The sequence below is a fragment of the Eurytemora carolleeae genome, unplaced genomic scaffold (genome assembly GCF_000591075.1).
Source record: "Eurytemora carolleeae unplaced genomic scaffold, Eaff_2.0 scaffold736, whole genome shotgun sequence".
NCBI classification, from domain to species: Eukaryota; Metazoa; Arthropoda; class Copepoda; order Calanoida; family Temoridae; genus Eurytemora; species Eurytemora carolleeae.
Window position 1 is genome coordinate 117,433 of NW_019396625.1, and position 14,877 is coordinate 132,309.

General features: G+C 32.5%; 2 protein-coding genes across 4 annotated transcripts in view; one reads left to right on the top strand and one right to left on the bottom strand.

Annotated features, from left to right (window-relative positions):
- Positions 1-14,877, top strand: part of LOC111706512 (protein NipSnap homolog 3A) — a 29,857-nt gene that overhangs the window by 13,187 nt on the left and 1,793 nt on the right. The window contains exons 3-6 of the mRNA XM_023479407.1: positions 12,678-12,791; positions 13,224-13,347; positions 14,235-14,355; positions 14,613-14,747. Coding sequence (XP_023335175.1) covers positions 12,678-12,791; positions 13,224-13,347; positions 14,235-14,355; positions 14,613-14,747 — 494 coding nt within the window. The remainder of the gene's footprint in view (positions 1-12,677; positions 12,792-13,223; positions 13,348-14,234; positions 14,356-14,612; positions 14,748-14,877) is intronic.
- Positions 1,471-11,827, bottom strand: LOC111706511 (phospholipase A2). 3 transcript variants are annotated; one of them, XM_023479404.1, is made up of 12 exons: positions 11,653-11,822; positions 9,215-9,309; positions 6,711-6,767; positions 4,974-5,084; positions 4,318-4,410; positions 3,748-3,813; positions 2,882-2,957; positions 2,734-2,811; positions 2,296-2,348; positions 1,953-1,982; positions 1,758-1,801; positions 1,471-1,617 (listed from the first exon to the last, which is right to left on the bottom strand). In XM_023479404.1, the coding sequence occupies exons 1-12, from the start codon at positions 11,734-11,736 to the stop codon at positions 1,589-1,591; spliced, it is 816 nt and encodes a 271-aa protein (XP_023335172.1). In that variant the 5' UTR covers positions 11,737-11,822; the 3' UTR covers positions 1,471-1,588. The 3 variants fall into 3 exon arrangements, with proteins under 3 accessions (XP_023335172.1, XP_023335173.1, XP_023335174.1); XM_023479405.1 differs by lacking the exon at positions 4,974-5,084 and having other exon boundaries at positions 11,653-11,827; XM_023479406.1 differs by lacking the exons at positions 1,471-1,617; positions 1,758-1,801; positions 1,953-1,982; positions 2,296-2,348 and adding an exon at positions 2,438-2,632 and having other exon boundaries at positions 11,653-11,820.

Genomic DNA, 14,877 nt, shown 5'->3' on the forward strand with positions numbered 1-14,877 from the left:
TAATGGGAGTCATATTATACTAAAATGTATTTCAAAGGAAAATATATTTGAGCAAAAATTTTTTTTAACGAAATAAACTGCAAAAAGTCTTTAATATCTAATACAGTATATGGAAGACGACATTCAAAACTTTTTTCCTTCCGTCATGATCATGGGACACCCTGTATTAGATGAGCACGGTAATCAAATTCAGAGATTTAAAAGAAGCTTTTACATGCATTTACTTTTGGGATTCAAAATTTGAATTTAAAGTTTTTAGGGAAAAGGAAGAATAGGTTGCTATCTTTTAGTTATTATAATAATTAAACAAGTGAAGAAAGATTTTTAAAATAAGGAAATCAGCTATTTCTAAATCGAAACTCCTTAAGGCTCAATAGAATCAGAAACTGAAGTTTTTTTTTCAAAAATTTGGAACTACTATATTTATGTAAATCACGAACTATACAAATTAAAGGGTTGTAATTATAATTTCAAGTGACCTTCCCCTATTCACAACGGTACATTCAAAACCTTTGGATGAACATTGAGGACAGAGATTAGTGTATTTATCTCTTAAATTTTATGTGTGAAATACCGTAAATCTGAAATGTATTGGCTATAAGAGTACTTGGTGAACTCAACGCCATGGTTGGCGTCACATTTTATACAAGAAAATAATGAATATTTATATTCAGCTACTTCTATAAAGTAAATAATATTAATTCTTTATAAATATAAAACAGGTTGCAAACAAGTTTTCCAACAACTACATAAGCGTTTCTGTAGATAAACAAGGAAAAGTCTGTGATCCTTGATCAGTCAACAGTTTCAAGGGTACCATTGTGAATCCTTGATCAGTCAACAGTTTCAAGGGTACCGTTGTGAATCCTTGATCAGTCAACAAATTCAAGGGTACCATTGTGAATCCTTGATCAGTCAACAGTTTCAAGGGTACCGTTGTGAATCATTGATCAGTCAACAGTTTCAAGGGTACCATTGTGAATCCTTGATCAGTCAACTGTTTCAAGGGTACTGTTGTGAATCCTTGATCAGTCAACGGTTCGAAGGATACCGTTGTGAATCCTTGATCAGTCAAGGGTTTCAAGGGTAGCGTTGTGAATGCTTGATCAGTCAAGGATACCGTTGTGAACAGGGGATGCCCCTCTTTAAATGGAAGGTGACTTGAAATTACTCAGAAAACACAGCATCTCTTTAAATCAGAAACTTCAGTTTATAAATCTAAGAGTATTTCTTGGATCAAAGATTGAAGTCCACTTTTAAAAATAAAGCAAGTTATTCCTCTTCAAGACCTTTTAATCTAAAACACAAATTTTTGATCGTATTGAAATAAGGCTTCTGACGGTGTTGTATTGAAATGAAAGCCAAATTTCTTGAGTGGGGTAAAACATTTTTGCATCGACTATTTTCTTAAAAGCTGTTTTTCTTTTAAATCACTTAAAATGTAACCACGAAATTTTTTTCTTATAAATGTTGTATGAGTTGTGCCCCCAAAAAAGCAATACGGTTCAAAATTAAGAGGATTTCTTTCATTTAAACGTTCTTCAGTTTCCTTCTCTTGGTGGTTTACACAGCTGTTGAGAGGGTTATATCAATATTTCTTGAGCTTCTCGCGTATTTCTGGAACACATGACAATTATCTTTTTGAATATTATAATTTTAACATATTCGAAATACCCTTTTCTCCAAAATATGCTAAATAAAATAAAAATTGTCATCTAACTTTGGACAGGGCATACAATTAGAATTGCGTTGTGTGCCTAAAAGAGGTTGCTTTTCTGTATCCTCAGTCCACTCTAGACAACTGCAGAAGGTTCCTTATCTTGAGTTCCCGACAAGGAACATTTTTTAACGAAAAATTGTTTCTTAGTTAACCAATTTGGAAGACGACATTATAGTGTGTAATCAACAAGTATCGATTTGTTACGATTGTTTTGTAAACAAAATAAGGTTTCCTGTCAGAAGATTTATCTCTCACACTGCATCTAAATATGAAAATGTGCACAGTTTTGTTAAGAAATATATTTTTAAGATTTTTATCAATCAAATTGATCCGATTGCAGTCGTTCTTTTATTTATGTAAAATTTCGTCCAAAATTTTGGATGCATATTCAGAAAAATAAAAAAGTTAAGACCCTTAAAGAAATATTTAACATTGGTTGGACAATAAGTCATTTTCGGTGTGTTAATTAAGTCATTTTCGATGTGTTAATGTTAAAATTTAATAATAAAAAACACATATTCGTAAAAAAAACTTTTGCTAATTCACTATATATATTTTAAATGCCGATAAATTACCTTCGCTGCTGAACAAAATTAACGCAGGGAACTTTAGCAATATTGAAAAATATCTAAACAAAACATTTTTCATATTTGCAAAAATCTGATGAAGGTCTATGCTAGATGTAGAAATGTGGCAAACTGCACAATTAAACTAGAATATTTCTGATAAGATATTATTGTCATTTAAAGACTAAAGAATGTTAATGCTTTTTAGATTTATGGTTCAATTATTAGCACAAATTATTATCAGAGATCGGAACTTCAGTGTGGAGCATTGTTAATCTTGAACGCTTGATCTTGATATCCAATGTGGGAATTTTGACAAGTAAGATTGATCCGCCAAGAGTTATCCCTAGAGATCGATCCTTGATCTTGAAATTCAAAGCACGAAAATTCTGACTTCAGAAAGAATAATGATTAAACCATATTTAAAGATTAAAAACAAAATTATACCTTCCCGACATCTTCCGTAGATTTTGAACCAACAGCTTTCAGACAATCATAGAAAACTTGATCACACTCACAGGCACTCTATGTAATACAAAGTACACTCACAGGCACTCTATATAGTACAAAGAAGAGGAATCTTCTAAACACTTACCATAGTATAGGGAGCAGGGTTGGATTTGGTGAGTCCTGGTAGATCAAACGGACAGAAATCATGAGCACGACAGCATCTAAAATATTTGTAAAAATTAAGAGTAGAGAAAACTTAACATTTTTTTTATAAATTCGCGCATTCTCTGTAGAGATAGACAAAAAATTAGCGAACACAAGATCAACTCTGTGGTTGTTCATGATTGTTTGATTTGCCTTTATAAATATACGCCAACATTGAAAATATTACCTCACAAACCTCTTTTCTTTTATTTTTAAACTGATAAGTATGGACAAATAAGCGGTGATTAATTCTAGAAAATGTCAGCGATGATACAGTGAAACCGTTTATAACGAATACATCGGAAGAATTTATTAAATGTCGTCTTGACAATTTTTTAATGAGTGTAATACTATATTACGTAAATTTCAGTATTAACGAAAATAAATAAATAGCCATGAATATGCGGGAACAGTTTTAAAAAGTGCCATATAATCATTTAAGTAAAAAAACTAAATATTTGCAACATTCCATTATCAGAAAGTGAAGAATACGACATTTGATGAATTCTTTTTATGTATTCGTTATTAAGGGTTTCACTGTATTAATCAAGAAGTTAATTAAGAAAGTTAATTATGAAAATTTGAAACACTAATTATTGTGAATCTACCTGTCTAGCTGATAGTCCGGTCCTAGCTGACTGTACTGTTTACCTGTCTAGCTTATAGTCCGGTCCTAGCTGATCTACCTGTCTAGCTGATAGTCCGATCCTAGCTGACTGTACTGTTTACCTGTCAAGCTGATAGTCCGGTCCTAGCTGATCTACCTGTCTAGCTGATAGTCCAGTCTTAGCTGACTGTACTGTTTACCTGTCTAGCTGATAGTCCGGTCCTAGCTGATTGTACTGTTTTGCAATGTTGTTACGGCCACACCATCTTTAAATTGATAAACTGTGGATAAGTATCAGTTCTCATAAAAATATTTACATTCTTCTTCATCCCTTCTATCCTAACCTTCGTAACCCCTTCCATCCTAACCTTCTTAATTCCTTCCATCCAAACCTTCGTAATCTCATCCATTCTAATCTTCTTGATCTCTTCCATCCTAACCTTCCTCAAGCCTTCCAACCTAACCTTCTTTATCCCTTCCATCCTAACCTTCTTTATCCTTTCCATCCTAACCTTCTTCATCCCTTCTATCCTTACCTTCTTTATCCCTTCAAACCTAACCTTTTTTAACTCTTCCAACCTAACCTTCTTTATTCCATCCATCCTAACCTAATTCATCCATTCCATCCTAACCTTCTTTATCCCATCCATCCTAACCTAATTCATCCTTTCCATCCTAACCTTCTTTATCCCATCCATCCTAACCTTCTTTATCCCTTCCATCCTAACCTTCTTAATCCCTTCCATCCTTAAAAAACTGATTGAACTTACAAAGTATCTTTCACTATAATTTTAGTAGCCGTGAACATTTCTCTAAAAGGGAGAGCAGTATCAAGAATAGATTTCTCTCCGGTGTCAGCAAAACTAGAATAATTCAGGTTTAACAGTAAGTATTAAGCTGTTTTTCATATTTAAGTAATTCGATAATTAATAGTTGGTGTATTGAAAAAATATTGACGTTTTAACCATTTTTCTTGCAGATTGGAAAAGAAAAGAAAACTAAAATTAATTTTTTATTCAGTGCTTAGAATTCATTTAATTTTGATGTGGATCCGGATCCTTAATGAATTTAGATCCGGAAAAATATTATCTATGCCGCTACTTTATACGCAGCCACCATTTGTGGAAAAAATGTCAGTTTGACAAAGGTTCCCTTTAAACCTCTTTTCTAGTACAATATGAGAAAATTATCGTCGTTTTTTCCTTGTCAAATGTATTCTTAAATCCTGACAATTTCCTTAATTTTCTTTGCAGCAAATCCGCATTCTGCATGTCACTTTTACCAAGAAACCACAATTTAAATTCACAAACTTTCAGTTGTAAAAATTAAATCTCATTTATCCTTGATTAGACAAAGATTTAAAGGGTACCTTTGGGAATAGTACACGCTAATTAAATAAAAAAATATTTAAGCTGGTGAAACTTACTCTTGGTTTAATTGTTGAATGGTGAGAATATTTTGATTGGTTGGATGAATATTACATCTATTCACTAGATCTATCATATCTACCATCTTCAGTTTAACTATCTTTACATCACTAAACATGAATATTTAGATTGGTTGGATGAATATTACATCTATTCACTAGGTCTATCATATCCATCATCTTCAGTTTAACTATCTTTACATCACTAAACATGAATATTTAGATTGGTTGGATGAATATTACATCTATTCACTAGATCTATTATATCTACCATATTTAGATGAACTATCACTAAACAAGGAAGAGACTTCAGAGACGGTTATACGGAATTTATACTGTCCGCTTCCTTATCTTCAAGATTCTTTGCAATTCTTAACTTTAGATCGTTTTTAAACAAATCCCAACCCTACTCTCTAGCACTAGAATTATATCATTTTCTTCTCAATATATTTTGTCAAAAACTTTGGCATCATCAGGAGTTCGTCATATAATGTAACAGATATAAGCAAAAAAATAAAAATAAATAATACAAAAAAGCAACTCAAATAAACAAAGGAGAGAACAAGAATAAAAAAAAATCTTTTTATGTAACCTTTACAATAAGGAATTTTTAAAAATGAAATTCTTAACTTGTTTATTTCTTTGTCAAATTATTAAATATGTCATCATTAGACTATATCTAAGACAGGAGACTTTACTACACTTTGGGATCGTCAAGATTTATTAGTTTAAGGCGGTCTTTACAGTCTCATCCTTTGTGGTAACCCTGTACTTTATTTCAATGATAATTTAGGAAACTTCTAAGATTCTAGTACTTCCGTGGTTTTTCCAAAACATGACATCAAAGATTTAAAGACGATTAAAATAATTAAATAAATGAAAATTGTGGTTTAAAAAGAAGTAAATAGTAAAGAATGTGTTTTGTGTATTTGTAATAAAAGTCCATAAAAGTCTTTCTGACCCGTATCAATCCAGGTATAACTCAATCAGGAACTCACGGTTCCACGAATACCGCTATCAATGTTAATCTGGACACGACTTAATCTGTAACAATACTTGTTCGCTCTAGTTATGGTTGACGAGGCAAAAGAGCTATTCAGTTCAGTAATATTTTACTACATAGATTCTTTCGATTTCTTTCTTTCAAGAGAGTGATTCAAGACGATTCTTGTTTGCTAACCAATAAGAATCACTCTCACACTGTAATTAAAGTGGTGTCTAATTCCAACTGACGTGTATTTAGATATCTATGTTGCAGGTTAAGTTAATTTACGTATTAACAAGATTTGCATAGATATATATAAGCGTAGTTAAGCTTATCACAATACAGGTTTGACGTAGTTATTCACAGATGCAGCTAGGCTAGGTTAATCGCATTTCAAGTTTTGCATGGTTGATTATAAGCTTATTTAGATTTACAGACAATGTACAATGTATAATTATGGGATTGGGTACGGTATTTATTACATATTTACATTTATAAACATTTCTTGTCTTATTTTGTCTAGCATGTAATGTACACGGTACAGGGTTGCCCAAAAAGGATGACATTTTGATGACAACATGAAACTAATGATCTGACATGTTAAATTTGGGTTTTCTGTTTTACATTCAAAATTTAGTTTTAATGAATGAACATAGAATGTCAAAAATAAATTTCGTACAGTCGTCTCTGAAGTCTTAATCTTTGCGAGTAACCCTGTTTATGGCAATATGTAAATAAATTATATTTTTTACCTTTCTAGACTTCGAAACATATTGTTTTTCTTAGTTATATCTTTAGCAGCTCGCAAACTATTACAAACACATTTGAATTTTATTTTAATGTATTTTGCAAATATCAAAAACTAGAATATACTGAAATTCAGGGAGCTTCTTTTATCAATTGTATGCTTACAAATATATCTTACAAAAATATATATACTTTGTAGGTAGATGAATTTTGTGTGGGACCTCACATGACCCCTGAGATGAGATTTTTAAAGCTGAAACCCTAGGAAAACCCGGTCTTTGCGTCTGCTTAGACCCAAATAAAGATCAAGTCAAGACCCGGTTTTTGGATGGCCTTGAGTTTAGAACCAACCATCTTGGGGTTTTCTCTCTTTAAGGTTTGAGTCTTCAGCAGCTGATGATCGTAAATTTCGTAAAATCTTTTATATTTTTTTTGAAATCTAGATATTTATTTACGTATCATTTATAGTTTACAGGATTGTTGAAAATATGAATTTATCACAAAAGTTTATTAACGAGTTATCATGTGCATACGAATATAGTTAAATAAATCAATAAAGTCGGAATAGATTTAAAAGATACATTTTTTACGTATTTTTTCCATTTCTGAATTATTTGTAAGTTTATATTCAAATATTTGTAATAAAGCAGTTCGTGAGGAAAAAACTAAATTACTTATTAGAAGATAGCATACTTATCAGGAGTATTACTGTAGATATTACAAACACGGTGCGTGTTATATCTTATTAAAAAAATGCTACATTTAAGAGTGTGCATGCTTAAAAATGAACATACACGGGATCGAGTTTCCCGTTTTATTTTAACATAATAAAAATAAGAGTAGCCATCGATAGTGCATCGGCGTAGGCCGATTCTAGGAATGGGAATATAGCTAGTATTTAATCATGTTGCGGCTTAATTAGCAAGATGATCAGACGTAACGATTAAGAAGTGCGAACATTTATTGTTCGTTTCTAATATCTTTTACGTCAAAGAATGGAGTGAAAATATAGATCTTCTTTACTCATATTGCGGCTTAATTAGCGAGATGGTCCGGCGTAACGACTAAGAATTGCGAACATTGATTGTTCGTTTCTCGTAGATTATACGCCGAAGAGCAATTTTAAGAGCTCTTTAGTATTGAGGCATGTAGGTAGTGCTTTGACGTCTTCGTTCATCCTCTGCTCTTTCCGGAGGTAGTTCCGATACAACTGAACATTTAAAAGGAACTATTAATTTAATTTAAAGCATTCATTTAGTGCTTGCATTCAACTCAAATAGTATCCGGATCTTAAAAGTCATTCTTTAATAGTGCAGAGTTTTGGAATAGTAATCTTTTATATTTGTACATTTAAAATCTCGGGAATTATGTGTGGTGTCAAATTTTATTAATCTATCTACATTAAGTTTGAATTTTCGAAATTTACATCTCCTTGTCACAGCTGATCTGACGGCATTCTGTCTGCTACAGAGAGAAAGCTTGCTAAACAGTCTCTCATTGGTCAAATCAGAACCAATCCTGACTTGGGTTCTATATAAAAGCCCGAGTTTGGGTTTTACTCACGTTTAAGGAAACCTCATCTCAGGGAAGGTTTATGGGTGATAAAAGTTTACAAAAATTAGCCTCCAACAAAATTTCATTTTATTAAATATTGAAAATCCACGTCTTTTTTTTACGAAATCCGAAAACTTTTTTGTTACAACTGAAATAGAAGATGTGTCTGTCGTTTGTCTATTTGTATCCAATAAACGTCATAACCGATCGGGCCTACATTTTGTGATGGACCTTGCATGATCCAAAGGAAGGGTTATCAATACTCAAAAAGAAAAATGTAAGTCCAGAAGCTTTTGATTTGAGAAATTTTAAAAATGCACAAAAAAAATATTTGAAAATCCGCGAACTTTTTTTGTATTGTTTTACACTGCCCAAAGAAAAGATGCTCACAGACAGAGCCACAATTAAAAGTAAAAAAAGAGGAAGTCTAGTATAGAAATGGACCTAATTAGAGAAAAATAGGTTACAGCCCAGTAAGTTACTTTCTTATAAACAATAAAAACTTTCTTGTAAAAGAAAAAAGAGGGCCAGGACCATGGAATTTATTTTTTACTAGTTCTATAAGTGTCCTGATATTTCAAATTTCAATGTGTGTAGAGTAAAATCTACCTCCATCGCCCTCTCTTTAGTTTTATACTAATATTCAGATCTAGTTACTTTAGCCTTCAGGGCACTTTGCATTCATCTTCTAGAAACAAATTTACCGTTTAAATGTTGCTCTTCAAATTGGAATACTACAGTTTTTAAATTTAAAAGTTTTAACAAAATTTCGACCAGCCGCCCATAACTCCTGCTTGGATCGTCAAGCAAGTTGCCACAACAAATGTTGGCCAGATCGGTTCAGCCGTTTGACGTGCATTGGATACAAACAAACAAATCAAATTTGGATGCTCCTTTCGGTAGCCCGGCCTATAGACATGCATGGTATCCCTCACAATAAAGCTTAGGTGGATACCTGCATCTCAAAATATCGTTCCGCTCATTTAAAACTACGTCAGCAATAGTTCTCCCAGAGTGAAATAAAAGTCGTCTTCCATCGCCAAAATAATTCTAAATAATTCAAGTTTAAGGAAAAAGATGCTCTATAAAACTTTATTATTGAGGAATATTAGGTATATTAAAAAAATAATAAATGCATAATTCAGGAATTTTAAATTGCTGAACAGGAAAACTATAACAGATAATTTTATAAAATAACACAATATTTTACAATCTAAGTTCATAGTAGCCAAAAAAAGTCTGGAAAAATCAAATAAAGGAAATCAAGATGTTTAGAAGTGTTTGATACGCACGTAAAAAGCACTTACAAGAGGGGGTTCATGTCTCATTGTCTCATCTCAATTACGGCCCTGTTCGGATCAATGTATCCAAATCTAGGGTCATTTCCAGGTAAACAGTTCTTTTATAGAATTGATACTTGATCTAAACTCATGTTTATATAACACAACACGGCCAAACTAAAATACAGGGTGTCCCAAAAAACATGGGAATTCAGTGACGAATTAGATATCGTCTTTGTTATGAATTAGCATTGTAATACCTAATTTCAAAAGCCATAATATTATTATGTCTGCTAGAGTTTATTTTATGAAAAGGGTAAAAGACTGTAAAGTTGTGTCCATAATGTCTCCGCAAGATGAACAGTGAAGACGGACAAGTTTACTCTCAGCTTTTTATCTTCCAGTAGCAATGAGCCACCCCCGTACGGTCTTCCATACCACAGCATTTGAGTCTTTCGGTAGTTATTACGTTTTTAAATAATACATTTAGTGCATTAAAATTATGATTTTTCAAAAATCTGCGAAAAATAATCAATAAATAACGCTTCTTTTGGCTATTTAGTACAGATTTCAGTTTTTTTTTTTTTTTATTAATTAAAACCTTCGAAAATAAAAAAAAGTAAATTTTTTTTTCACTACAGCCAAGCCCTGTCTATGAAACGGGTACGCTGCAAATTTCAGCTCAATAGCTTTAAAAATAAGGGCACAGTGTCCAAAAAACTGGGCATAAAAAGGCAGTGCTCTCATGGTCATTGGGTTTAAGTGTAAAATGACAACATGTGCGAGAGGGGGAGGCGACAAGGTTTTTAAGGCTGCGCCCTCATTTTACGACTGATCTGACTGACTGATCTCTTAGACTAGGCCTAGGTTGTATTAAAAATCTTAAAAAGATCGGAGCATTATTTTTTGGTCTGTCCCCCAGTCTGGCCACTGAAAACTTCAGGAAAATAGCGACTCATTGTTTGGAGAATGAGGGGAGGACACGTTGAACGTTCAATCTTTTGAAATAATCACCTACTTCTTTTTATAAACAAAACCTCCCAGAATGTGTTATAAATTAATGTAATCATGAGAATATATATTCTTTTCCCCTGTATTAGAGAAGAATCAAAATTGACAAGATAAAAAACACCCTGAGCTGAAAACCTTAGAATGAGATATCCTTAATCCCGATTACTTAATCTGAGTATCCAATGGAAAACTTTTGATTTTCTTCTCAAACCGTTCTTTCTTGGATATTGAAGAGAAAAATCAAAAACCGGTTTTTTAAATTAGAGAATTCCTCCCATTTCTGTATATAATCTAAATGGCACGCAAAATTTCAAATTTATCAACTACGTATACGCGACTTTGATTGGTTAAATTTTAAACACTTTTCAGGATACACGAACAAGATTAGATTAGTCTTGACATTAAGAAAAACAGAGGATCAAGCATTAATCTCGATATCCACCATTTAAAGTTTTCAGCTCTGTATATATAAAGAACTTTATACTTAAGTTTTAAATAGAAATAATGACGATTCCTTTTAAAATAAACTGCTTAATTTGTTTCCCTCAAAAATAAATTCAATCTTTCTTCTAAAATGGCTTATTCTTTAAACATTATAATCACTAAAACTGTTGCACCATAACATACTTTTAAAGTTGAAAGGGCACCCAAAACTGAAAATTTGCACTATTTGCACGGAAAATTGCAAAATAGAATGAAAGAAAATCTGTACCGCTCAGGTAATGGTATTGACAGCTAATTATGTGATTTTTCTCAGATTTTCTTATTCTTTAGACTACCCCAAATAAATTGCCTTGGTGCCCACAATTCGTAAAAGTATGTAAAATTTTCTTTGTATAATGTAAAGCAAAATAAACTGAGCACACAATTCATTGATCTTTAATAAACTTCTAAAATTTCTTAAAGGTATGATCTTTCGTATGATGTGGCAAGATTTTTAAAAATTGCAATTTATTATTTAAAAACGTCATAATTGACGGAAAGCTCAAATGCTGTGGCATAAAAGACCGTGCGGTTGTGGCTCATGGCTGTCAGAAAAAAGGGGAAAATGTTGTGGCGTATGGCCGCCTGCCTTCCCCCGCGAGCTTTTGAAGAAACCTACCGTATTCAGTTCCTTTTCCGATTTAACTCTATCAACAAGGTTCAGATTAAATATTAAGAAGATAATCGTCTCCGAGGCAAGCATCACGGATACACACGTTCACCTTCACACAATTAATAGAACTGTACTCGATTGTAAAGTCTACATTGTACACACTGCACTGTACATATTAAGGGAGTCTGAAATTTTAAACAGTACAAATGACCAAAATATTGGTACCGGGATCTATAGAGAGTTTTTTTCTAGGGTTCGTACATTTGCTTCGCTTTTGATGAAACATATTCATAAAAATTGAGAAAAATTATGAACATATTTTTTTGTTAAAAAGGCTATATAATTTTGAGATGTTGTACTGGTTTAAGTTTCAGTCTCCGACTTGTGTATTTATGAAAACAATAACAATAACAATAACTAAACACAACTACTGTCTTCAATTCCTGGGTTTTTAAAGCTTTTGATTTGGTTTACATGAGGAGAGTACATTTGTTTTTTGTTAATTGTTTACTTAAAAATAAGTTTAATATAAAAGAAGATATATCATTTATATATTTAATTAAGTCAACAGTATAAGCCAAATTTTCAAGCAAAGAATATAATTTGATTAAAGTTTACAATAATTACTAGTCGTTATTCCAGGAATTCCAGCTTAATTATAATTGACAACAATGTTCTGCAATTTCCTTGACTGTAGTCATGTTGTGTGTCTGTACCAAACGAGTGTGTGTAAGGTTTACCGAACTTGTCTTGAAAGCAGTGCAACTGGCTTTCTCATGCCAGACCAGCGCCATTTCCTTTCCCTTTATTCCTATTCCCTGGAATTTTTTCTTTGACCGGCCGATTCACTTTTAATCGATCCATTTATCACATTTTGGAATTTGCAACTGAACTATTCCAAAAATGTGTCCTAAACATTTACAGAGATAAATCAGTTGAAAAATGAAAAATACAAAATTCTTATGTAAGGGAATAAACAAATACGATTATCATTCAACAGTTTTCTACAGGTTCTCACTGTGTATCTCTAGGTGAGTAGAGAGGTTGTAGGACGGATAGAACCCTGGTCTAGGTCCTTTAGCTCTACGGGAAAACTTCAGGAGAAGATTTATGAGCTAAGAACTTACAATCTCATTCCTCAAAAGGTGTGTATTTATACTTAAAACAATTTCAAGAGCTACATTCAATACCAATTTTTACACGGATTGGGAAATTAATTAACATATTTTTAAACAGGTAAAATAAACCTTATTAAGTTTGCATTTTTAACAGAAAACCGCCTTTGATACATATTCATCACATATAAAAGAAATCTTGTCAAATTTCAGGTTTCAATATCTTTACTCATCTACAGGGTCGCCCAGAAAGAATGAGACTTCAGAGACGACTGTACGGAATTTAAACTGCTTGTTTCCTTATTCTTTAGATTCTCTGCAACTGTAAACTTGTTTCTTTCTTTGCTAAATTATTGAATATATTGAAGGCAAAGGATTTAAAGTAACCTTGAAATCATCATAATTTATGAGAAAAAGTCTGATCCTTTGTGGGTATCCCAGTTTGTATTTTTTATAACACAGGTCGGAGAGTTTCTTGCTCTGAGTAAGGATAAGTTCCACTTGAGAACTAGTCACTCTGTTCTCCTGGGATACTGGACTACAGAGCTAGGAGGGTTGAACCAAGTTGTTCATCTCTGGGAGTATGGTAGGTTATAGAGCTGGTAACTTTTGGATAGAATCAATGAGTTAAACCCATTCTATTATCCTGGGGAGATAATCCTTTCTTTTAGTTTATTCTATCTACAAAGAGATGATTAGTTTAACTCAGTTCATCTAGTCAATGGTTCTCTGCTTAGGATACAGAAAATTTAGAAATATAATAGAAATTTTTTCAACATGACTTCTCTTTTGTACATTTGAATTGATTTAATATATATATACTTTGCTGGTCTGGGTGTCCGTTTGTCTGTCTGTCCGTTTGTATCCAATAAACGTCAAAACGGCTAAACCGATCGGAAGAAAATTTGGAAGAAGAAGAAAAATCTAGAGTTGTAAGGAATCATGAATTTATGGAATCTATATATCTGTTTGTTTGTATCCAATAAACGTCAAAACGGCTAAACCGATCGGAAGAAAATTTGGAAGAAGAAGAAAAATCTAGAGTTGTAAGGAATCATGAATTTATGGAATCTATATATCTGTTTGTTTGTATCCAATAAACGTCAAAACGGCTGAACTGACCGGGCCCAAATTTTTTGTTGGACATCACGTGACCACAGGGAAGGTTTATGAATGATAAAAATTTAAAAAATGTGTTTTAAAGGTTTTTAATTTTGTAAAAAAAAAATTCTTGAAAATCCGCGAATTTTTTTTTTTAAATCGGCAAAATATTTTTCTTCTTTGTTTTAAAATGTAAACAAAAAGAACATGCTCACAATTTAAATAGGCTAAAAGCTAAAAGCCTAGAAAGAAGGTCGCGAAGCGCCTTGAATTTCTAGTGGTATAAATTTCCGATATATCTAAAGTTGTGAATCAGTTCTGATGTTGGGGAAAACCGTACATTTCTTGTCTTTGTTAATGTCTATCCTGTAGGTAGTTTGAATGAGAGAGCTGAGGTTCGAGCAAAGCTGGGACAAGATCAAGACTGGCAGAATCAATACTTTCAAAAGATTCTTCCTATGCTTCAAAACCAGGACAATGTTACTTTAAAAAGGTAAAAATAGAAAAGTTGTATTTTGACATGTTTTTGATTAGAGAAGAACCAAAATATTACTTAATTACGTTCAAATCATGCCTCCAGGTTTTTAAATAAAACTTTGAAATGAACAAAACTATCGTGCCTCTAGGATTTAAACATCAAAATGCATGACCAATAAAAGAGCTGAACTAAACCGACCCGATTAAGTTAGTTACTTCGTTTAAAGATTTGCCAGGTCTGATCATCCTTAANCATCGTGTTTTATGGTTTAGTTTGACTGAACCAGCAGCTCCGGGCCCTGATACAAGTGGAGTGTATGAACTCTGGAACCTGGAGATGAAAACCAATCCTGAAGATTGGATTAAGCTTCTCCGAGACTCATCACAAGAACTAGAGTCTGAATCCAGGTGTAAACAAACGATTTCAAAAAAATTTCTGGTTTTGTAGCAATTAATTTTTAAACCCCAGTTTTTGGAACAAAACAACATTTCGTGACAGACGACATTTTAGATATGTGTACACAATATTGGACTTGTA